At 45.6% G+C, this 24,409-nt stretch overlaps 1 protein-coding gene across 14 annotated transcripts in view; it reads right to left on the bottom strand.

Moving 5' to 3' along the window:
- The window catches only part of USP54 (ubiquitin specific peptidase 54), a 239,391-nt gene that overhangs the window by 83,867 nt on the left and 131,115 nt on the right, over nucleotides 1–24,409 (bottom strand). For all 14 annotated transcript variants that reach the window (XR_004646575.1, XM_034777055.1, XM_034777047.1 and 11 more), the window contains one exon: nucleotides 5,236–5,370. Coding sequence is in view for 13 of the 14 variants with exons in the window: in XM_034777055.1 (XP_034632946.1) it covers nucleotides 5,236–5,370 (135 nt within the window). In the remaining variant the exon portion in view is untranslated. The remainder of the gene's footprint in view (nucleotides 1–5,235; nucleotides 5,371–24,409) is intronic.

A 24,409-nucleotide genomic window follows, 5' to 3' on the forward strand; every position in this document is an offset into this window, starting at 1 on the left:
TCCAAGTTTACAGGGCCATTAATCGCATCCTGCTCAGAAGAACTGTGACTCTGGGTAATGTGCATGACATTGTCTTTGGCTTTGCACAAATGGGTTTCCCTAACTGTGGGGGGGGGGAAAGATGGGAAGCATATTCCAATTCTGGAACCAGCGCACCTAGCCTCCGAGTACGTTAATCGGAAGGGCTATTTCTCTATGGTTCTTCAGGTGCTTGTGGATCACCGTGGGCATTTCATTGACATTAATGCAGGCTGGCCTGGAAAGGTACATGACACATGCATCTTTCGGAACACTGGCCTGTTCAGGAAGCTGCAAGCTGGGACTTTTTTCCCAGACCAGAAGATCACGGTAGGGGATGTCGAAATGCCCACTGTGATCCTTGGAGACCCCGCTTACCCTTTAATGCCATGGCTCATGAAACCCTACACAGGGAGCCTTGACAGCAGCAAGGAGCGGTTCAACAACAGGCTGAGCCAGTGCAGAATGACTGTGGAGTGTGCTTTTGACCATTTAAAGGACCACTGGCGCGCTCTGTATGGGAAGCTGGACCTGGCCGATAACAGCATCCCCGCGGTTATATCTGCGTGCTGTACCCTCCATAACATTTGTGAAGGGAAGGGTGAAAGATTCACTCAGGCATGGAACTCACAGGTTCAACACCTGGAGGCTGAATTTGAACAGCCAGAGAGCAGGGCTATTAGAGGGGCCCAGCACTGGGCTGCAAGGATTAGGGATGCCTTGAGAGCGCAATTTCAGGCTGAAAGCCATCAGTAATGTTTGTTGCCCTGCACAGGAGCGAAGTGCAGTGGTTCCAATGTTAGTAGGAATCTGTGTTTACTACATATGATACACTGACTTGCAGTGCCTGTTGCTTTCCTGGGCTAAGGTATCTTTTACGTTATGCAATAATAAAGAATGTTTTCAAAGCAAAAAAATCCATTAAATGAAAATAAAATGCATTTATTGAAAAGAAACACAACTGCTTGGGAAACACAAAGGGCAAAGGGGTGGGGTGCAGAACGGTACAATTACAGGTTTGCGTATGTCCTCTTATCATACTCAGCCTTCCTGTTTGGAGTGCTGTGCAATGAGTGCTGCACTTCAGGATGGCTATACTGCACAGTGATGGGGGATGAGTGACCCCCTATCGCTCCCCGGAGTCGGAGGCAGGTCCCTGGCTGGGCTGGGGGGTCCGACCACAGCGGTATCCCCAAGAGCCTTTGTTGAGGGCACAAGGTCTAGCTCAGGTTCTTTGCCTTAAGTTCCCTTGTTCAATGCCTGCGGACCAGACAACTTAGACCGCTTTTTTGGTACCAGCGAGGGGGAACGGTGACTGGCGGATCCCAGTGCCGGTGGTGCACTGCGTGCCAAAGTGGAAATACCGGATGTGGAGTCCAAGTGCGAGGGCTCCGATGCCGTGCGCAGAGCAGCCTCCATGAGTAGGGTCCTTAATCGAATTGTGGATGAAAATTTTTGCAGATCCGGCACTGTCTTTTCGATGGGACTTCCCCAGGCACTTCAGACAACTCTCATGAGGGTCACTGATGGGCCTCATCCAGCTGCAGTCAGAACATGGCTTAGAGCCTGGGGAGTGGGGCATGCCCCGCTCCAGGACAAAGTCCCATCCAGGAGTCTAACTACTAAACTACCATTAAAATACTTAACAGCTAACTAATCACTGACTAAATAACAAAGGAGAACGAGCTGAACAGTGAAGAACCGCTAATGCTCTTGCTAAGCAAGACCAGGCGCTCCAACCAACCATCACGGGCAGTAAGAAGGAACTGAGAGGGCGTATAAGCCTGATATACCACGGCATGAGCATGGCACTCCAGAAAGCGCCAAAGCCGGCCCTATGGATACTACTAAGGCAAAAGTCTCCAACAACTGTGCACATGGGCGTGCACACACCTAGAATGGAATCAACATGAGCAAGCACTCAAAGAAGAATAAATTTTCCTTCTGAAAAGGTCCAGTCTCTTGGCCTCCTTATTCTCGGGGGTGGAACTATATTGCCCTTGCTTCTCTTTCTTGTAGGCCACACAAATGACCAACGACCCTGGGGGCAGGGGGTGTACAAGTATTCAACCCCCTTGGCTGAGACGAAATACTTCTTTTCAGCCCTTTTGGAGGTGGGTGGAATTGAGGACAGGGTTTGCTAGTGGTTTTGGTAATCTTTAGGACCCCTTTATGCACCAGAACTGTGACATCAGCGGGGGTTGATGTGGAAAGCACATTAAACAAGGTGTCCGATTGCTCTCCATCTCCTCCACCTCTAGGCCTAAGTTCGTGGTCAACCTTCGGAGCAGGGCTTGGTACTCCTTAAAATCGTCCGGTGAGCTATCGTGAGAGGGCTCTGCCACAGCCTCATCTGGAGAGGATGAGGACGGCTGGACCACTGGGGATGGGCACCTGCTCTTCCACCCCAGCATCCGATTGCGCTTCGTGCACCGAGCCCGGTGCCATCTGATGTTTGTCTGAATTGGCGACCGACTATTGGTGCGAGGGGGACATTGGCATGATTGGCATGCCCCAGGCACTCCACTAGGGCCATTGCGCTGGCCACTGGCCCTGCTGCCAGGATGGCATCACAGAGATGGACGCAGCCTCAGGAGCCCAGACACAATGGTGCTGTCTTGGTGAGGGATTGAACTCCCTCTCCGTGCCAGAGGAATCCTTTTCTGGTGACCACAGCGGGACTGTCAACACCTGAGTCTGATGGCTTACCATCACTGTGTGTGAACGGAACCTTGAATAGGCAGATTGGTGCCGGGAGTAGGGGGATTGGCACTGTGTTGGGGAATGTTTCCGTGGTGTAGGCGACGGTGATTGATGTTGTGGATAGAGTCGCTAGAAGGATAACTGGTGACATCCATTTGGTGACTGGCACCTCCCTCTGGGTGAGTCTCATTGAGAGGGAAGAGACCGGGAGTGAAGTGCCAGTAATCTGAAGCGGCAACTGGTGACCTGGGCTGATGCGGAGATCAGGGGCGCGGCCACAAAGAGCTTTACCTTGGCTCTGGAGACAGGCGGCGTTCACTCACCTTCGGAGAGGCTTTCATGGCTGCCATTGTATGGGAGCCTTTGCCGGGTCCATCGCAGCATGCGGTGCCGGCTGCGCTGGGAGAATCCTTTGCTCTCGGCGCCGGGAATGTCTGGGAAGGTGTTGACTCCACCATGAGTCTAGGTCCCGTACTACTCCCTGGAGTCGGTGGCGGATCCCTTGGGGAGAGGGAGTAGGAGGTCCCCTAGGGGATGTATCCCCACGTAGCTCCTGGGTGGGCCTGGGCAAAAGGGTCCTTTACCCGATGCCCCTTGGTCCTTCTTGCTTGGTGCTGGGTCCCGATTTTTTGACTTCTTCTTGGGCACCAGCAAAGGGAAATGGTGCTGAAGTACTGGGAGTTGAGTCCAGCCAAGACGCCTCCAAGGCTGGGTGGAGAGCAGCCTCCATGAGGAGGGCCCTCAAATGGATGTTGAATTCTTTTTGTGTCCTGGGATGAACGTTCTTACAGATGAGATACTTTTCTTTTATATGCAATACCCCCAAGCACTTCAGACAGCTGCCATGGGGGTCACTAACAGGCATAGGCCTATTATAGTCAGTGCACGGATTAAAACCTGGAGACTGGGGCATGCTCTGTCTGGGGCAAAGTCCTCACTGGACCTTAACTTACTAACTACAGTGAAGAAGGAAACTGCTGACCACTTGTTAGGAAAGGAAGAGAGGCACTCCACCCAACCACCATGGGTGGTAAGAAGGAACTGAGAGGGAGTAGGACCGTCAACTCCTGATATACTGACGCATGAGCACGGCACTCCAGAGGGTGCCACAGCCGAACCTACGGATACCGCTAAGTCAAAAGTCTTTGACAACTGTGCCTTAGCACACACCTAGAATGGAATGGACATGAGCAAGCACTCGAAGAAAAACCTAATTTGCTAATGTAGACCAAGCCCTAGCTGCATCTACAGTGAGGGTTAGATCGACCTAAATATATCATGTAAGGCTTGTAATTTTTCAAAGGCCTAAGTGATGTAGGAAGGTTAGTCTAATGTTTAGTACAGACCAGCCCTAAAGCTCAGTCTACACCAGCAAGTTATGTCATATAACTACATTGCACAGGGGTGTAGAAAATCCAAAATTCTGAGGGACGCAGTTGTACCAACCTAACTCCCGGTGTAGAGAGCACTATGTCGAAGAGAAGGCTACCACCTCTCAAGGAGGTGGAGTACCTACGCCAACAGGAGAAGCCCTCCCATCTGTGTAGGTAGCATCTTTCCTGAAGTACTACAGCAGTGCATCTGCTTCAGTGCAGCATTTTAAGTGTAGACAAACCCTAGAAATGACTTTTTTTTTTGGTTAGCTTAAACATCTTCCGAAGCAACATAAAGCAAACAAACAAAAAAAGGCCCTCTTGTACTGGAATAAAGAGTGTCCAACACATGGTTAATCCAGTATAACTATATTAATTTAAATTTACACCTTGGTTTACACTGGTATAACTTTCCCATATTTTGCAAACTCAGTAATGTTCTTTTAATTTTTTATTTTAAAATTCCTTCTGAGTTGGAAATACAAACCCGCTCAACACCCTGCCCCCCTATGGCCAAGTTTGCAAACTGCCTACAATGCATTCTGCGGTTGAACCATTCAAAGGGGATGGCTTGTAAGGTAGGTGCTCCCATACAGCTCAGATGCTACATATTAGCAGCTAATTAAAACACATTTTAAAGTTGCTTTATGACAGTCTGATCTCAGAGTTACATGAGCATCCCAACTTTACATACCTATCCCAGATGTCTGGCAAGAAGCTCAACACAACTAAGTGTTATCACAGGCAGAAACTATTGCCCCCTTTGGTCAAGAAAGTTACTCTCTTGAAGCTCTGGGCATTCTATCCCAATTTGTCACAATTTTGCAAACCAAAGAGTTCTCTACATAGGCCTTGTCCAAACAACATCTGAAACTGTCAGCAGCAACTGAGTACAGTTTCAGCTACAAAAAATGAAGAGGGACTGTGTTTCCATTTCTCACTCATTAGCAATGGTTCCCAACAAAAACACACACCTGAACACTCCAAACTTGGGACTCAGGACCATCTCTCTTTTATAATACACAATCCCTATACACACGTGGCTATCAGAATCAAAATAACTTACTGTGGTGTTTTCTATACACCCCTGCAAAGCCGGTCAGCCACTCATATAACTGTGATACACAAACAGCATACTCACAAAACATTCAGCAGCATCATCCATGATGCCCAGCTGAAAGCGCTGCTCATCCTGAAAAGTCTTTGCAAGAGCACTGCGTAGGGCATCAGACGGCAGTACTTTCTCACTGCTACATTGGAACTGATTGAAGATACCCTGGCGGTGAAAAGAGAAAGAAATGTCATCTTTATGATTATGATAGAAATATTACATATTCACAACCAGTTTAATAAACTTTGGGAGGTAAACATAAAATGAAAGAAACTTCTAAATCTAATTCTCCACTTAGGCCTTGTCTACACCAGAAAATTAGATTGATTTAACTATGTCGATCAGGTGTGAGTAAAATCCTTGCGTAGACAGCACTAGGTTCAAGGAAGAATTCTTCTGCTGACCTAGTTACTGCCTCTCGGGGAAGTAGACTACCTATTCCCACGAGAGAACCCCTCCCGTCAGCACCAGTAGCATCTACGTTGAAGCACTAGAGCGGCACAGTGCTTTAAGTGTTGACAAGCCCTTAGTATCTCTTAATCTGATCTGTTCCCTCCTGCAGGGAGATAAGCAAAGCCTTGTTTACCGCATCAAGTTCAAATTCCTTGTCTTCATCTTCAAGGCCTTTATGTTACCCTGCTCCATTTCCTTCCTAATTTCTTATATCACATCAAACCTCAACCTTCACCAAATGTCAGTCTCAAACTTTACTCATGCTTTCCCACACAACTTACAAGACACGGAATACTATCCAGTTCTGGTCCACTAGGCCACCACGCTAATAAGAAAGGCCATACCAGAACAGACCGGTGGTCCTTCTAGTCCAGTATCCCATTTCTAACAACGGCCAAAATGAGATGATTCAGAGAAAGGTCCAAGGAACCTCTAAATGGGCAATTATGGAATGATATGCACAGGGGAAGTTTCTTCCTAATCCCATTAGAGGTTGGCTTATGCCTGAAGAGTGAAGGTTTGTGTGTTTTTTAAATCCAGTCTTATGTAACTGTGCATGTTTTCATTACTCATATAAATGTTCAACCCTTTTTTGGATCCTGCTAAGCTCTATTCTTCGGTGATATTTTGTGGCTATGAGTTCCAAGGGATAGGTATCTGCTGTGCAAAAAATGTCTGTCAGTTGTAAATTTACTGCCTTTCAGTTTTATTCAAAGTCCTCTTGTTCTAGCATTATAACAGAGTAAGTAGGAGTGACTAGCTTATCATCTCCAAACCGCTGATTATTTTGTACATATCTAACACATCCTTTCTTTGGGTTGTTGGGTTTAGTGTGCAGGTGTTGGGTGGTGTTGATGGCCTGACAGACAGGATGATTTGGTGGTCCCTTCTGGCTTTGAACCCTGAGTATTTGGCATAATATTTTTAGTATCCTTTTCCATACCACTCCTTACATAGCCTAACTTTTGTTTTTGCTTATCTTGTCTGCTACTTGCTGCATACTCAGCAGCAGCTTTCCTAAAGTTGTCCAAATGACACCCAGGTCTTTTTCCTGAGTGGTCAGTGCTGAGAACCCAGCAATGTGCTTAAGTAATTCCAGTATGTATTATTCCTTCCAATCTGGGTTACATTGAGTTTACCAACACTGACTTTCACTTGCCATCAAGCTGCCATTCACATAGCTTTGATAACTCCCTAGGAGGTGCCTCATAGTTGTTGCAGCATTCCCTTTATTTGTATCCCTTGTAAGAACTCACTTTTTCAGTTATGTTCACAAGAAAAGAGTCAACAGTAGTTAAGTAAAATCAGGCCTGCCAATGGGGTGGGGTGCTGGTGGGGGGACAAAGGGGGCCATTGCTCAGGGGCCTGGGCAGGCGGAAGCAGTTGGCACATCCCTTACAGCCCCTGGGGAGGGGGGTCTCCGCATGCTGTCCCCGCCCCAACCGCCAACTCCGCAGCTCATATTGGCTGGGCAGTGGCAGGCAGAAACCCCCCCTTGACCCTTGAGCCCGACCCCTCACCCCCTCCCACACCCAAACTCCCTCCCAGAGCCTGACCCCTCACCCTCTCCCGCACCCAAACTCCCTCCCAGAGCCTGCACCCCCGCCTGCATCCCAACCCCCTGCCCCAGCCTGGTGAAAGTGAGTGATGGTGGGGGAGAGCGAGTGACGGAGGGAGGGGGATGGAGTGAATGGGGGGGGGCTCAGAGAAGGGGCGGGACAGGGGCATGGTCTCAGGGAAGGGGCGAGGCAGGGAAACGGTCTTTGGGTTTGCGCGATTAGACAGTTGGCAACCCTACCGGACAGGCATGTAAAAACCCTGTCCGTGTCAGAAAAGCGGGCCCAGCAGCACAGCCAGCAGCTCACTGGGCACCAGCCAGCGCAGGTGTAGCACCGCCCAAATGTCAGGCGAACCGCGTCCATGTGGGCGCAGTTTGTGCGTGCATGGGGGCCCATTGACTGTTCTGCCCTAGGGCCTGGAATTGCTGTCAGCGGGCCTGAGAAAAATCATCATTCCCAATTAAAAATAGCATTATTAAACTAGCCAAATAAGTGGAGAACGGAGGGGCCTGAAGTTGCCAGATTGTTGCTTTGTTTGCCGAGCTATCATCATAGATCTAATTCCTGTGTGCATACCTTTAAAGAAGATCTATAATCATCTTGGCTCCTGTGCCACTTCTTGCCTTTAATTATAGGAAGCTTTTCCCTAGCACTGAGATGCTGCATGCATTGGAAATGGACTGTCTATATCTTATTTATTTTCCAAGTTTAATTACTTTTATTGGTCTCTGTATTATTGTCATTTCCATGAGCTGGTGAATTGGAATAAAGTTTGCTAAGCCCTGCAATCTTGGGTGCTTTTAGGGAACTAAGAAACTGCAACACAAAGCCTCTATGTTAATAGTAAACTGGTTCCTGTATGCTACTCCTGCAAAGAGCAGAGGAGATTGAATTATACCTCATTCTCTTCATCCCCTGTGACACACTGGATCTCAAAGTAGCAGCCTGTAACCCCCATATTCACCATTTGTATATGTTTGTGATATTTCATAAAAAGCATGCTATGTACGATACCATACGAAAGATCATGATCTGCTGAAACTCATTGTTCTGTCAAAATATGTATTGTTGATGTGTAGGAAGTTATGAGATTTTGCTATATGGCTGTTATTGAAATATGTTGTGAGTTTGGGAGATGCTCACTGCTAGCACTCCAATGACTGAGGTGGTGACCCACACCCAACCATCACATGCCATTGACCTGTAAGGGAATTTTAAACAAGAGAGTTACAATTCTGCAAGAGACAGTTGTGCAAGTACCACACAAGGAGGATTACTCTACTTTGTGACTCGGCAAGTCCTACCAGGACATGTCTGGGCCAGTGTCTTTCTTGGGACATGAACTGAGTGTGTAAAAGCAGGGACAGTGGTATCATGAGACCAGCTCTCTCCTCTCCCACATACTTTGAAGGCAACAAGATCGCTGGGAAGACAAAGACTTTAAACTGAAGAGACTGGTCCCAGGCTGAAAAGGAAATTCAGCCTGTGTATTAAGAACTGTAACCAGCCTGCAACATCCAGTGGGGTGAGAAAGGCTGTTTGATTCAATTCTTGCTTAGTCTGAAAGTTTAGGATTTAGACTGTGATTTTATTTTTATTTCTTAGGTAACTATCTCTGACTTTTCTGCCTACCACTTATAATCACTTAAAATCTTTCTGTAGTTAATAAACTTATTTTAATGTTTTATCTTTACCAGTGAGTTTGTCTAAAGTGCTTAGGGAATCTGCTCAGATTGCAACGTTTAGTGCATGTCCACGATCCTTTGATGAAGTGGCAAACTAATTAATGAGCTTGCATTGTTCAAAAGAAGGTACTAAGCAGTGTAAGGCAGTACATTTCTGGGGTGCAAGGCTGGGGGGATTTGCTGGTGTTTTCCTGTGTATGGTTCATGAGTGGTTTAAAAAGTATTCATGCAACTTAGCTGGATGTGTCCCCGCATACTGTTGACTGAGTGATAGCACCTGGAGGGGTTTGCTGCTTATCACTAGCAAAGCATTGAAAGAGATAGCCCATGCTGGAAAGTTCCCACAGTTCCAGGTTGTACCGTGGGATCCTATCACACCCCCCCAATCCTGCTTCCTTCTCTCTCAAAGAGCAATCATATTCTCTTTGGAGAACACCAAGAACATTTAGTACAGAAGAAAAGAGTAACACATTATAGTCCCACTAAACATATCTGAAGCTGGGATTTCTCCAATAGCAAACAAAGATCTGGCAGGACAACGTAAAGGGAGTGGGAGAGTAAATAAGGTTGGTTTCTTGCCGCAGTTTCCAAACAAGTCCTAACAGGGTGCATCTGTACTCAAAGTTTTTGCACTGTTGATGTGGCACCAGTGCAGTTCCCCTAGCAGTAGCAATGTTGAAATGCTAGTGTTGACAGGGTTGGGCACTACAGTAGTAAAAATGTCTCTTCCCTGTTGACACTATTATTTATTATTTGGTATTGTGGTAGTGCCTAGGGGCCCAATCAGGGTATGTCTACACTGCAATGTAAGCCCAGGGTTTGAACACAGGCTCAAGCCTAAACCCCCTTCTGTCTAAACACAAATTGTGCTAACCCAGGGTTCAGAATGAAGACCTCATGGGGGTTGAGGGTGTGAACCTGAGTCAAGCCAGCCCTATTACTTTGCTGTCCAGATGCAGTCTCATGGGACTCATGCTCTCGGAGTCTGCCAAAAGTATTCCACAATCCCACAGGCTGACTTTCTTCATCCTCTGGAAAGCCAAGTTTGGTGGACAGTCAAGTTTTCTCACAATGCACTAAGAACAAAGGGCAGCCACATTTTGGGAGGGTGCTGGAAGTCTGGGATATGCGTGCTTGGACTTGGGCCTGCATTATGCAGTGTAAACGCTGGAGCTCCAGGTTGGGGTCTATGGTTCAACAATTTCTAACATGGATTTACAAATAAACATAGATGCTCAAGCCATAGGTTAACAAGCAAAGTCTGCTAACTCAGGCTCCACTAACCTTGGGCTTACAATGCACAGACCGAGACACCACTGTGCTAGGCACTGTAGCTCTTCTAATATTGCTACTACCTGTGCCAAACCAATGGTGAGAAAGTCCTAGTGAAGAGAAGGCTACCGAGCCCAAGAGAATTCCCTCTTCACAAGCATCAGGCAGTGCCACACCCTGCTTATCAGTTATGCTTAATGGAAAGTTTTCTAATGTACTCAAAGAGCACTATGTGGGCTAATTCTCAGACTGTTTTCTGCCTTGGGAATTGCTCTCTGAGACTCAAAGGCCAAAGCCAGGCAGTTTTTTATATCAAGGTGACAGTGCTTCACACGCAAATCTTCTCATTTCAATAGACTGGGTCCCTACCTTGAAAAAACAGGGAAACAAAAACAACTTTGCCCTTCTCTAGCACTTTCTATCAGATAAATGCAGAGCACTTTAAAACCATTAATGAATATGTCTCACAACCACTCTGAGTCATTGTTATCACCCACATTTTACAGAAGGGGAAATGAAGGCACAGATTAGCTAAGTGACTTGGCCAAGGTCATTACAGCAAGTGTCAGAGCTGATAGAACTAAGATGGATGTTGGATGTTCAGCAATTTTGGAGAGCTACTCACTTATGGTCTATAAATATGAATTCAAGAGCCTAACTTTAGGTTCCTTAAAAATAAATCATCCTCAGTTTCATTGATTTCTAGTCCTTTAGATGTAGACTTCCCAAAGCAAACTAGTGAGCAGTTGAAACTATTAACCCAGTCTTACAGAAAACTGTCCCAATTCAAACAATAGCAGCAGAAAAGTTATGAAATTTGTTACTCACCAAACCCAAGTCATCTAAGCAATTCATTAACCTCAAAAAGAATTGTGGGGAGCATTTTAATTTTTACTAGGGCTGTCAAGCAATTAAAAAAATTAATCGTGATTAATTGCACTGTTAAACAATAATAGAATACCATTTATTTAAATATTTTTGGATGTTTTCTACATTTTCAAATATATTGATTTCAATTACAACACAGAATACAAAGTGTACAGTGCTCACGTTATATTTATTTTTTATTACAAATATTTGCACTGTAAAAAACAAAAGAAATAGTCAATTTCAATTCACCTAATACAAGCACTGTAGTGCAATCTCTTTATCATGAAAGTTGAACTTACAAATGTAGAATTATGTACAAAAAATAACTGCATTCAAAAATAAAACAATGTAAAACTTTAGAAGTCCACTCAGTCCTACTTCAGCCAAATTGCTCAGACAAACAAGTTTGGTTACAATTTGCAGGAAATAATGCTGCCCACGGCTTTTTTGCAATGTCACCTGAAAGCGAGAACAGGCGTTCGCATGGCACTGTTGTAGCTGACATCGCAAGATATTTATGTGCCAGATGCTGTAACGATTCACATGTGCCTTCATGCTTCAACCACCATTCCAGAAGACATGCATCCATGCTGATGACAGGTTCTGCTTGATAATGAACCAAAGCAGAGCGGACTGACGCATGTTCATTTTCATCATCTGAGTCAGATGCCACCTGCAGAAGGTTGATTTTCTTTTTTGGTGGTTCGGGTTCTGTAGTTTCCACATCGGTGTGTTGCTCTTTTAAAATATCTGAAAGCATGCTCCACACCTCATCCCTCTCAGATTTTGGAAGGCACTTCAGATTTTTAAACCTCGAGTGCTGTATCTATCCTTAGAAATCTCACATTGGTACCTTCTTTGCATTCTGTCAAATCTGCTGTGAAAGTGTTTTTAAAAGGAACATTTACTGGGTTATCATCCAAGACTGCTATAACATGAAATATATAGCAGAATGCAGGTAAAACAGAACAGGAACCATACAATTCTCCCCCAAGGAGTTCAGTCACAAATTTAATTAACATTTTTTTTTAACGAGCATCATCAGCACGGAAGCATGTCCTCTGGAATGGTGGCCGAAGCACAAAGGGACAGATGAATGTTTAGCAAATCTGGCACATAAATACCTTGCAATGCCAGCTACAAAAGTGCCACGCAAATGCCTATTCTCACTTTTAGATGACACTGTAAATAAGAAGCAGTCAGCAGTATCTCCCGTAAATGTAAACAAACTTGTTTGTCTTAGCAACTGGCTGAAGAAGAAGTAGGACTGAGTGGACTTGTAGGCTCTAAAGTTTTACATTGTTTTCTTTTTGAGTGCAGTTATGTAACAACAACAAAATCTACATTTGTAAGTTACGCTTTCACAATAAAGAGATTGCACTAAGCTACTTGTATGAGGTGAATTGAAAAATACTATTTCTTTTGTTTATCATTTTACAGTTCAAATATTTGTAATAAAAAATAGTAATATAAAGTGAGCACTGTACACTTTGTATTCTGTGTTGTAATAAAAATCAATATATTTGAAAAGGTAGAAAAACATCCAAAATATTTAATAAATTTCAATTGGTATTCTATTGTTTAACAGTGTGATTAATCGCAATACATTTTTTTAATCGCGGTTAATTTTTTTTAGTTAATTGCGTGAGTTAACTGCGATTAATCGACAGCCCTAATTTTTACATTAAGCAGCAAAGGCGCCCTCATCTATTTTATGCTATGGATTTTACCATGTTTAAGCAACATATTTAAGCACCATAGTGTTAAACTACATTGTTGCGCATTGTCTGTGTGGACAGGAGGAAGAAGTTACTCACCTTGTGCAATAACAATGGTTCTTCAAGATGTGTGTCCCTACGAGTGCTCCACTGTAGGCGTGTGCGTGTCCCCGTGCTGCTGATCGAAGCATTTCAATAGCCGTCCATCCCGCATGTATGGCTTCCCACCTGCCATGAGGCTAGCTAGCGTTCATAGGCATTTCCTCCTCAGTTCCTTCTCTACCGCAGAATCAACCAGTGGAACTCCAAAGTAGAGAGGAGGAGGATGGATCATGGAGCACCCATAGGGACACACATCTTGAGGAACCATCGTTAGGGCACAAGCTGAGTAACTTCTTTTTCTTCGACTAGTATCCCTATGGGTGCTCCAATGTAGGTGACTCCCAGGCAGTACTCACTACTTGAGGCTGGGATTTCGGAGTTGAGTCTGATATAGATCAAAGTACTGTGACACTAAATTGGGCATCTGTAGCCAAATCCCCCAGGTAGCTGCTCTGCAGATCTCTGATATAGTGATTCCCTTGGAGAAGGCGATCAGTGTGGAGACTGACCTCATGGAATCCACACAATTGGTAGCAGAGTTTATAATACAGCCAGAGACCCACTTGGAGAGCCATTGAACTGAGATCGCTGCACCTTTCAATCTATCCGCAATGGAGAGGAAGAGTCTCAGGAGATTTTCTAAAGTCTTTTTTGTATCCAAATAGAAGACCAGCTCTTCTCACGTCGAGCATATGGAGGATGGCTTCCCTGTTGTCCTCATGAGGTTTGGGATAACATATTGGAAGCTGAATAAGTTGATTCAGGGGTGAACTTTGGATGTGGTCTGAGTGTGACCTTGTCAGGGAAGAACACAGTAAAAGGGGGATCTCCCCTATCCTTCTGGCCAAAGCGATGGTAATGGAATGCTGTGTTCTTGGAAAGGTGAGCTAGTGAACAAGAGGCCATGGGTTGAAATGGTGGTCTAATCAGTCCTTTTAACATTGGATTGAGGTCCCATTGGGGGGCGGGAGGCCATGGGAAGAGGTTTGCTATGCCTTTAAGAAACCTCTTCGTAGTTGGGTGGGAGAAGATTGAGTAGCCTTGTACCTGCTGAAGGAAGAAACCCAATTTCTTTAAGGTTAACAGGTAGTTTAGGACCACCAGTAGGGTGGCTGTATTAGGGGTGATACCCTTTGATTGGCACCAGATCTGGAACCTCTTTCACTTCTGAAGGTAGGTAAAACAAGTAGTGCCCTTTCTACTGTGTAATAGCACCTCTTGTACCTCCTCAGAGCAAGATGTTTCTATGTGCTGATACCATGAAGGATCCACACTTTGAGTTGCAGAACCTGAAGATTGGGGTGGTGGGTATGACCCTCGTTCTGCGATATGAGGTAAGAAGTGATCGGTAGAGTCATCAGTAGACATAATGCCAGATGTGAAAGGTAAGGGTACTATGTCTGCCTGGGCCAGGTGGGGGCGATCAGAATGATGTTACCTTTTCCCCTTTTTATCTTCAACAGGTCTTTCAGCAATAGAGGGAATGGGGGAAAGGCATAGATGCGGCCCTTGTCACAAGGAAGGAAGAGAGCATTTCCCATGGAGCGTCGTTTGATCTCTGGCCTGGAGCAAGACTGTGGACATTTCTTGTTCTGGTGAGTAGCAAACAAGTTAATTACTGGCGTACCCGATTGTCGGAATATATTGTGTAGAATTGCCGACTATTTCCCATTTGTGGTCGTGCGGGAATTTGCAGCTGAGACTGTTGGTCGTCGTGTTGTGTATTCCCAATATATAGGCCATTGATAGGATGATGTGGAATATGCACCAGTTCCATAGCTTCATTGCTTCTACGCACAAGGAATGAGACCTGATGCCTCCCTGTCGGTTTATATAGCACATTCAGACTATGTTGTCTGTCATGACCTTTGTATGCATGTCCTTGATCAGGGGGAGGAAGTGAGCACAAATGTTTCAGACTGCTCTGAGCTCAAGCAGGCTGATGTGGAGGCACATCTCTGCTGGAGACCATTTGTCCTCTACTGTGCGACCACTGGAGATGCACTCCCCATGCCATGAGGGATGCATCAGTGGACAGGAGACGGGATGGGGAAGACTGAGCAAACGGGATTCCCATAGAGATGTTTACTAAGTCCTTCCACCAGTCTAAGGATTGCTTCACCCTGGTGGGCATCGATAGAAGTTTGCCTGTGTTGTCTCTGTTAGGCCTGTAAATCGAACCAAACCATGCTTGAAGGCATCTCATGCATAGTCTGGCATGAGCTATAACCATGGCCATGTGCCCCAGAAGCTGAAAGAAATGTCTGTCTGAGATTTGGGGACTGGATTGTACTGGCTCTATCAATGAGGAGAGACTGAGAAATCTGTGATGTGGAAGGAGTGCCCTCACCTGCATGTAGCTGAGGTCAGCTCCTATGAATTCTAGCTTTTGAACCAGTGTTAAGGTAGATTTTTGTTTGTTGATCTGTAGACCTAGATTGAGGAACAGGTCCCGCGTGGTCTGAGTGACTCGGGCCTCTGTGTAGGATCATGCCTTGAGCAGGCAATTGTCCAGGTAGGGATAAATCATTATGCCCTGAGAGCGTAAGTGGGTGGCTATTACTGAAAAGATCTTGAACACCCTGGGGACCAATGAAAGGCCAAAAGGGAGTACTCTGTACTGGTAGGAATCCTGGCCCAGTGTGAATCTGAGGTAACACCTGTGACTTGGTATGATAGAAATTTGGAAGTATGCGTCACTCTTGAAGGTTGAGGGCCGAGAACCAATCTCCTTCTTCTAATGCTAGGATGATCGTTTATAGGGTGACCATCTTGAATTTCTTCGCTTTGACTTATCAGTTGAGCCCTCTGAGGTCCAGTATGGTCTCCACTTCCCTTTTTCTTTGGTAACAAGAAGTAACAAGAGTAGAAGCCTTTGCCTCGGAAATGCATGGGAACAGGTTCTATAGCTCCTCCAACACCAACTTGCTGGAGGTTAACTGATCCCAGGTGTTGCGGAATGAAGTAAGGCGATCTCTGAAAGGAGGAGTGGGATTTCCCAGCATAAGGTGGCAAGCAGAGTGTTGTACAGGCACTTCAACCAACCTGTCAAAACTGTCATTTCGAGCTTGAGGGCTGAGACAAAGTTGGTTGTGATCTCGAATGCTTCCACTTGGGGAACTTTGATTTCTTTCTCTGTGGCTCATAAGATCTCGGTGACAACCATTGAGGCATGTACTGCAATGACTGGGACTTAAACGGTGGCTGAGGGCTGTATTTTCTCTTGTAGGCCAGCGTGTATATCCCTAGGGAAAGAGGAATTGCCTGAGAATCCTTCAATGTGCGAAGAGATGTGACTGTCTTTTCAGCGAACAGCTTCATTTCCCTCAAAAGGAAGGTCCTCCACCACGGTTTGGACCTCTTTAGGGAAGCCGGACAACTGCAGCCACAAAGCCCTTCTCTCAACCACGGCCATGGAACTTGAATGTACCACCACGTCTTCCGCATATAATGCGGACTGGAGAGACGTTTTCGCTACCAGCTGACCGTTGTTAATTATGGCCATAAATTGGTCTTTTGGGGAGTCTGGAGCTGATTAATAAAGGAACCTTGTTTCACATAGTTCTGGTAGTCATATTTGGCCAACGAGGCCTGATAATTAGCCACCTGGAACTGAAGAGTGGCTGACGAATACGCTCTTCTGCCAAATAGGCCCAAGCGTTTCCTATCTTGGTCATATGGGGTGGATTTAAACTGGTATTGGCAGCCCTTACAATTAACCGCACTCACAATGATGAATTTGGAAGTGGGTGAGAAAATAAAAATTCTGTGCCCTTCACCGACACATAATACTTTTTGTCCGCCCGCTTGCATGTAAGCAGGACGGACGCAGGGGTCTGCCACATAACTCTGGCAGGATCCAGGAGTGCCTCATTAACTGGGAGGGCAACTCTGGCAGAGGTGGAAGAGTGTAGAATGTCCACCAGTTTGTGATGAGGTTCATTCACTTGGTGCAGTTGTATTTGCAGGGCTTCTGCCATGCTCTGAGCTAAGTCCTAGAATGATTTTAAATCATCCACCAAGGATGGTAGAGAAGGCATCACTGCCTTGTCAGGTGAGGACAATGAGACACGAGTTTGAGGGGTGTCTTCCCTTTCTGCCTCAGCTTCAACTTCCTCCCCCAGGTGCTCAGGAGGTTCCGAACACTTTGATGCTGCAGCTGAAGGAGGGAGGCTCCTAGCCTGCTAGTATACCACACTAGGGGCCTGGGAGGCTTGCCACCTCTGGGCCTGCCAGGGTCCCAGTACAGCCCGTGAGGGTAGGGGGCTTGTGGCTGGTACCATATCTACCCAAACCATGGAGGTTGATGGTTGGGGGGGGGGTGCACGGTAGGCCTGGTGTCCATGATGAAATTGGGACTTGTGGGTAGGACGAGTGGTGAGAACCCAAGTCCTCTCACTTACTATCTGACTCTGATGAGGAAAAAGGTGGCACACGGCATAGAGATCTCACTGAGTCCAATGCTCTGGGAGAACTCGGCACTGGAGTCCAGTGCATCAGACACCAAGAGATTTGTTGCGCACTGGAAATCCACCAGTGCAGACAACGTTGGTGCCAAGAGGCTCGTACTGATGGAGTCAGAGACGTGGACCTACTCATATGGTCTGTGGGTGCCATGCACACCAGGGTCAGTGCTGGTGACCACATCGATGTGTAGCCTTCACCGAGGCGAATCTTCCATGCTTTTCAAGCCCCCATGGTACAGGTACTTCTTTGCCCATGCCCAACGGGTCTTTGGGCAGACCAACTTGCTCTGTCAGCTGTCATGTGCTCTGGCTACCAGCTCTAGACAACTTCAGCGCCGTCCATACCAATGGAGCTGGATATCATTTCCAACTTGATCGGGGCTCGTTATGGGGACTCTCAGACCTTTTCTTGGTGGTCTTGAGCATGGGTGGCGGATATCATAGGATAGGCCAAGCTAAGCCTCCCCTGACCCAGGCTGTACCCTGCCCATATTGTGCCCCAAGGTCCCGCCCTCCCTCTCTACCTGAAGCTGGTGGGGCACCAGGGGCTCCCGATGGCAGCTCTGAACTCAGGCCTGTCAGCAGTCAGGGGTGGCACGGTGCAGTGCTGGGGCCAACCAGGAAGGTGGAAGGGGTCAAGCCAGCAGCTTGGCCCATCACTGTGGGGGGAGGGGAGAAGTCAGGCCAGCGCTCGGAGGGGGGGGGCAGGATGGACTGCTATTGAAATTCTCCAATCGGAGACCTAATAAAACTACAATTGGAGTCAAGGGACTTAAATGCTGTCTTTCTGCTTTCCCTCCCCTGTATTTCCCAGGATAGGCTTTTTGCTTACCTTTTCACCAGAGCAAGTCTTTCCTGTCACACAACATTGGGTGGAAGGGAGTGGTTTTCCCTGCAGTTTTATCACTTTAAATTATCCAAACTAAATCTCTCTTTTCTTAATCTCAGATCATGCCCTCTGCTTATACTGGTATGATAACCTCCTACTCCCTGGTCTTTCACATACACATCAGTCCATACAAAACCCAGCTGCTAAAATCATCTTTCTTACCCAATCTGACCATGTCAAACACTTCTCTGAATCTCTCCACTTGTTCCCCCTTCTCCACCACATCAAAGTTCAAATGTCTTACCTTTGTCTTCAAGGTTCTACATAATTTCTGTCCCTCCATACTCTCCTAGTCTCATATTGCTTCCTGAACCTGCCACTGCAATGATACTAGTCTGGGGGCTTGTACATACTACCACTTATGTCGGTATAACTTATGCCACGCAGGGGTGTGAATAAGCCACACTGCTGAGCAATGCAAGTTACACAGACGTAAGCACAGGTGAGACGTAAGCACCTCTGTGAGAGGTGGTAGCTATTATGCTGATGGAAGAGCTCTCTCTAGGGTGACCATATAGATTCATAGATTCTAGGACTGGAACGGACCTCGAGAGGTCATCGAGTCCAGTCCCCTGCCCGCATGGCAGGACCAAATACTGTCTAGACCATCCCTGATAGACATTTATCTAACCTACTCTTAAATATCTCCAGAGATGGAGATTCCACAACCTCCCTAGGCAATTTATTCCAGTGTTTAACCACCCTGACAGTTAGGAACTTTTTCCTAATGTCCAACCTAGACGTCCCTTGCTGCAGTTTAAGCCCATTGCTTCTTGTTCTATCCTTAGAGGCTAAGGTGAACAAGTTTTCTCCCTCCTCCTTATGACACCCTTTTAGATATCTGAAAACTGCTATCATGTCCCCTCTCAGTCTTCTCTTTTCCAAACTAAACAAACCCAATTCTTTCAGCCTTCCTTCATAGGTCATGTTCTCAAGACCTTTAATCATTCTTGTTGCTCTTCTCTGGACCCTTTCCAATTTCTCCACATCTTTCTTGAAATGCGGTGCCCAGAATTGGACACAATACTCCAGCTGAGGCCTAACCAGAGCACAGTAGAGTGTCTTGCTCACAACACACCTGTTAATACATCCCAGAATCATGTTTGCTTTTTTTGCAACAGCATCACACTGTTGACTCATATTTAGCTTGTGGTCCACTATAACCCCTACATCCCTTTCTGCCGTATTCCTTCCTAAACAGTCTCTTCCCATTCTGTATGTGTGAAACAGATTTTTTTTTCCTAAGTAGAGCACTTTGCATTTGTCTTTGTTAAACTTCATCCTGTTTAACTCAGACCATTTCTCCAATTTGTCCAGATCATTTTGAATTATGACCCTGTCCTCCAAAGCAGTTACAATCCCTCCCAGTTTGGTATCATCCGCAAACTTAATAAGCGTACTTTCTATGCCAATATCTAAGTCGTTAACGAAGATATTGAACAGAGACGGTCCCAAAACAGACCCCTGTGGAACCCCACTCGTTATGCCTTTCCAGCAGGATTGGGAACCATTAATAACAACTCTCTGAGTATGGTTATCCAGCCAGTTATGCACCCACCTTATAGTAGCCCCATCTAAATTGTATTTGCCTAGTTTATCGATAAGAATATCATGCGAGACCATATCAAATGCCCCATTTTGGCCATGACAATACGTTTTTTAAGCCCTGCTCTGGCCATCCCAACTTTTTTTTCCCAAAAGAAGGCACTTGTCCTGTTTGCTCTTACTGACTTGATCAGTTGGCAAGAGCAAACAGGACAAATGCTCATTTTTATCAAAAAAGTGGGGTGCGGTGCGGAGTGGTGAGCAGAGATGCCAGCCCCCAGGGAGAGGCGGGGGGGGGTGTGAAGCAGTGTTCCTGCATGTGGGCTTCCCCCTGCAGGGTTCCATTGATCAGACAACAGCCCCAAATCAGGGGGGGGGGGTGAGTGGTGTCCAAAGCGTTCCAGCGACTGGGCTACAGAATGGGGGTCCCCCCACAGGGTTCCATCGATGGGCAACAGCCTGTCCCGTTTTCTCTTTGGGAAATATGGTCACCCTAGCTCTCTCCCACCAGCATAGAGTATCTTCACCAGCTGCGCCAATGTAGCGCATCTAGTATAGACTAGTCCTGGGTACCTTGTTTATCTATTTCTCTCACAATCTTCTTTGTGCTTTCTCCCACACCACTCCCTGCTCATTAAACACACAAACATTTATTTTACAGATTTTTGCTACTGTTTTGCCATAGGGTCACAGACTCATTTGGAAAGAGCACTAATAAAGACTTTCCCCACCAATATACTACCTAATTTCTCAGCCACTTCAGGAACTTTTTACAATAAATCTTCACTCTCCAAATATGCACCTAATCAGCACCCTGAACAACAATTATTTCTGTTTCTGAAGGTAATCAAACTTGCTATTGTCCTCAGCTTTCACTTTAGAAAACACTATTTCTACAAAGAAAATTCACATTCTTCCTGCTTTTGTTGTACATGATAAAATTACTAATAAAGCAGCCTCACTGGAATTTATCAATCAATGCAGCATTATTCTTTGCAAACAAAAAACACTCTGTCCTACATCCTGGCACTGCAGCTCCCAGTACAATCCCTGGAAGGAGAACAAACTCTTTGTGTCAATCTCAGTACAGTGGACGGATTTCCCCCCCGCCCCCTAAGCTGAGATAAACAGACACCAAAGCAAAGTCATGCACTAGAAACACCAAAACAATATAGAGCACAGAAGACTTCAGCATTAATTATAAATTAGCAAGCTGTTTTAGTGTCACAGCAGCATTACTGCACACTGTGGCAGCTGGGTTAATGAGGAACTTTAAAATATGTCACAGCAACTCAGGTGCATTGTTGGCATGGTGTTTGTGATTCCAGCTGAGGGCCTGCAAGCTGTAGTACAAGTACCTTCTACCTGACTTTCATAAACGTATACATATCGGATTACTTCAAAAGACTGGTTGCCCATTTGTGCGTGGAGTGATTTCAAAATGGATTCCATATCCATTCATGAACAAAGCCAAGTAATATGTGGCAAGAATTAAAACTATTGAAGCTTTAGTTATTAGTTATTGGCAGACATTGCAGGTGGTGTTGGAAGAGAGGGTTGGGCCACGATTGCTGCGTGACAGTTGTCTTTCCTTTCTTTTCTGGCATTTTTCTGTGACCAGGGCAAGGCGATTTTCCTCAAAAGTGGACGTTCCCTCTCTGACAAGTTTTCACTAGTTATCCGTATCCCAGGCTGCTGTTTCCCAGTGTGTGGTGTCGATGCCACATCTCTCGATATTTATCTTGAGGGTGTCTTTAAAGCATTTCTTTTGGCCTCCCTGTTTCCATTCTCCTTTGGTGAGTTGGGCATACAGCAGTTGTTTCAATAAGCGTACACTAGGCATGCGCACACAGTGCTCGCTTCCCCTCAGCTGATGCTGGATAATCAGGGCCTCAACACTGAAGATATTGGCCTCTGTGAGGACACTGACATTAGTGCGATAATCCTCCCACTTTATGTTGAGGATCTTCCAAAGAAAGTGCAGGTGCTGATGTTCCAGGTTTTTCCAGATATTTTCTATAGGTCACCCAAGTCTCACAGCCATAGAGAAGAGTCGGGATTACCACTGCTTTATAAACCAAAAGTCTAGTATGTGTTCTGATGTTGTGATTGTTGAACACCCGGTGAGACAGTCTGCCAAAGACTAGGCTGGTACAGTGAATTCTGTGCTCAATCTCGACGTCTATGTCTGCCCTCTGTGAGAGATGGCTGGCAAGATAGGCAAAGTATTCTACATTTTCCAGTTCTTCTTTGTCGATGTAGATCTTCCTTGCTGGGTCTGATGATTGACTGGGGACTGGCTGGTGGAGAACTTTTGTTTTGCTGATGTTCAGAGTTAGCCCTAGGCTTTCGTAAGCTTCAGAGAAGCAATTAAAGGGCAGTTTGGAGATCCTCCTTTGAGTGTGCAACTACAGCACAATCATCTGCACACTGGAGTTTGGTTACTGTTGCCGATATTACTTTAGTTCTGGCACGGAGATGAGAAAGGTTGAAGAGGTTGCTGTCAATCGAATATTGGATGCCAATGCCCTGCGTTAGATGGTCTTGGGCTAATGTTTTCATAGCTGCTAAGAAAATAGAGAAAAGGGTGGGTGCCAGTACGCAACCTTATTTTACACCAGTTCAGATGACAAAGGGCTCAGATGTAGAGCCTCTACACAAGATGGAGGCAGTCATCTGGTCATGGCGGAGTCTTACAATAGTGATAAATTTCCTTGGGAAACTAAACTTTGACAAGATTTTCCTCAGAGCCTCATGGTTGACAGAGCTGAAGGCTTTGCTCAGATCGATAAAGGTCATATACAGCTCCTGGTGGTGTTCTTGACATTTTTCCTGGATCTGCCTGGCTGCAAAAATCATGCCAGTTGTGCCTCGTGATGGTCTGAAGCCACACTGGGACTCTGGAAGTACTTCCTCTGCAACAGGAAGCAGCCGATTCAGCAAGAGTCTAGCAAGAATCTTCCCAGCAATGGAGAGAAGGGCAATGCCTCGATAGTTGCCACAGTCAGCCTTGTCTCCCTTTTTAAAAATGGTGACGATGTTAGCATTATATAAGTCAGCAAGGATTTCTTCCGTGTGCCAGATTTTGAGGAGCAGCAAGTGAAGCCTGTTAGTCAGTGTTTCTCCCCCCCCCCCCACTTTCAGTACTTCAGCTGGTATGCCATCAGGACCACCGTGAGTTTTTTTCCTTTTTCATCTGTTTTATTGCTTTGCAGACCTCCTCAGATGTTGGTGGGCTGGCAAGAGTTTCACAGATTGGGTGCTGAGGGATAGAGTCAATGGCAGCAGTTACAATCGATTCTCAATTTAGAAGCTTTTGATGCTGTTCCTTCCAGCACTCTTTGATAGATTTGTTATCTTTAAGAAGGGCACTACCATCTTTGGATCTCAGAGGTGTGAGCCGACATGAGCTTGGTCCATACAGGGTCTTTGTCTCACAAAAAAAAACTCTGCATATCATGTCTGTCAGCAAATGTTTGGATTTCTTTTGCTTTTTCCTTCCATCATTTGTTTTTGATTTCTCGGATCCTCCTTTGAACTTCAGCTTTGAGCTGATGGAAAGCGATCTGCTTCTGACTGGATAGTGGTTGGTTTTGCCAGTCGCAGAAAGCTTTTCTCTTCTGGTCCAAAAGGGCTGTAATCTCAATGTTGTTGTTGTCAAACCAGTCTTGATGGCAATGGGTAGCAAAGCCAATGGATTCCTCACAAACCTCAATGATGGTCTATTTTAGGGCTTCCGAGTCTTCTTCAACACTTGTGTTGTCATTTCCAGGTGTGCATATGGCCAGGTTTTCACTGAAGAGTGTTTGGAAGTTCTCTTGTACTGAGGATTGAAGTCTTTGGATGTTGTATTACCATCTGTGTGATTTGGATTGCTTTCTATGTTTCGGTACAATCCTGATGGACATGACTGACCTCACCAGGGAGTGGTCAGTCCCAGTAATCGTCGTCTCCTCTCATGACATGGGTGATTTGGACATCTCTTATATCCTGTGTTCTTGCAATGACAATCTAGGAGGTGCCACTGTTTTGAGTGGGGGTGTTGCCAAGTTGTTTTGTATTTGTTTCTTTGTCTGAGGATTGTGTTTGTGAGCACAAGATCGTGCTCTGCACATTTGCTGAATAGAAGGATGCCATTGGAATTGGTCTTATCCACTCCTTCCTTCCCAATGGTTCTACGTCATACATTAGAATCTTGGCCAACTCTTGCATTAAAGTTCCCTAAGAGGATTTCTTACACAGTATTTCACCAACAAAGAACTGTTTTTAGAATGAGAAACAATTACAAGACTTTGGCTTGGATTAAATCTAATCTGGAGTTTCTATTCCCCCACTCCCTGCTTTCTTTCTTTCTTTCTTTCTTGCCAAGTATGGTGCCTTTAACTACATTTAAGGATGTTTCTTGAAGGGAATAATTTACTTACTAAAAATGGTTTAATACATAAACTCTGCTGAGTTTTTAACTCTGCCTCTGGGCTTTCATAATGTATAGGAACACTGCACCAACTGCATGTAAGCGTCCTGAACTGGGTGAAAGAATTTTGGAATTCTGTGTGATGCAAAAGCTCTGATGAAAGCTTGCTAAAGATTGTGGTTAACATAGCATGGATATCAACTTCAGATATGAAACCCATAAACATAGGTA

Source organism: Trachemys scripta, chromosome 7, assembly GCF_013100865.1.
Source record: "Trachemys scripta elegans isolate TJP31775 chromosome 7, CAS_Tse_1.0, whole genome shotgun sequence".
NCBI lineage: Eukaryota > Metazoa > Chordata > Testudines > Emydidae > Trachemys > Trachemys scripta.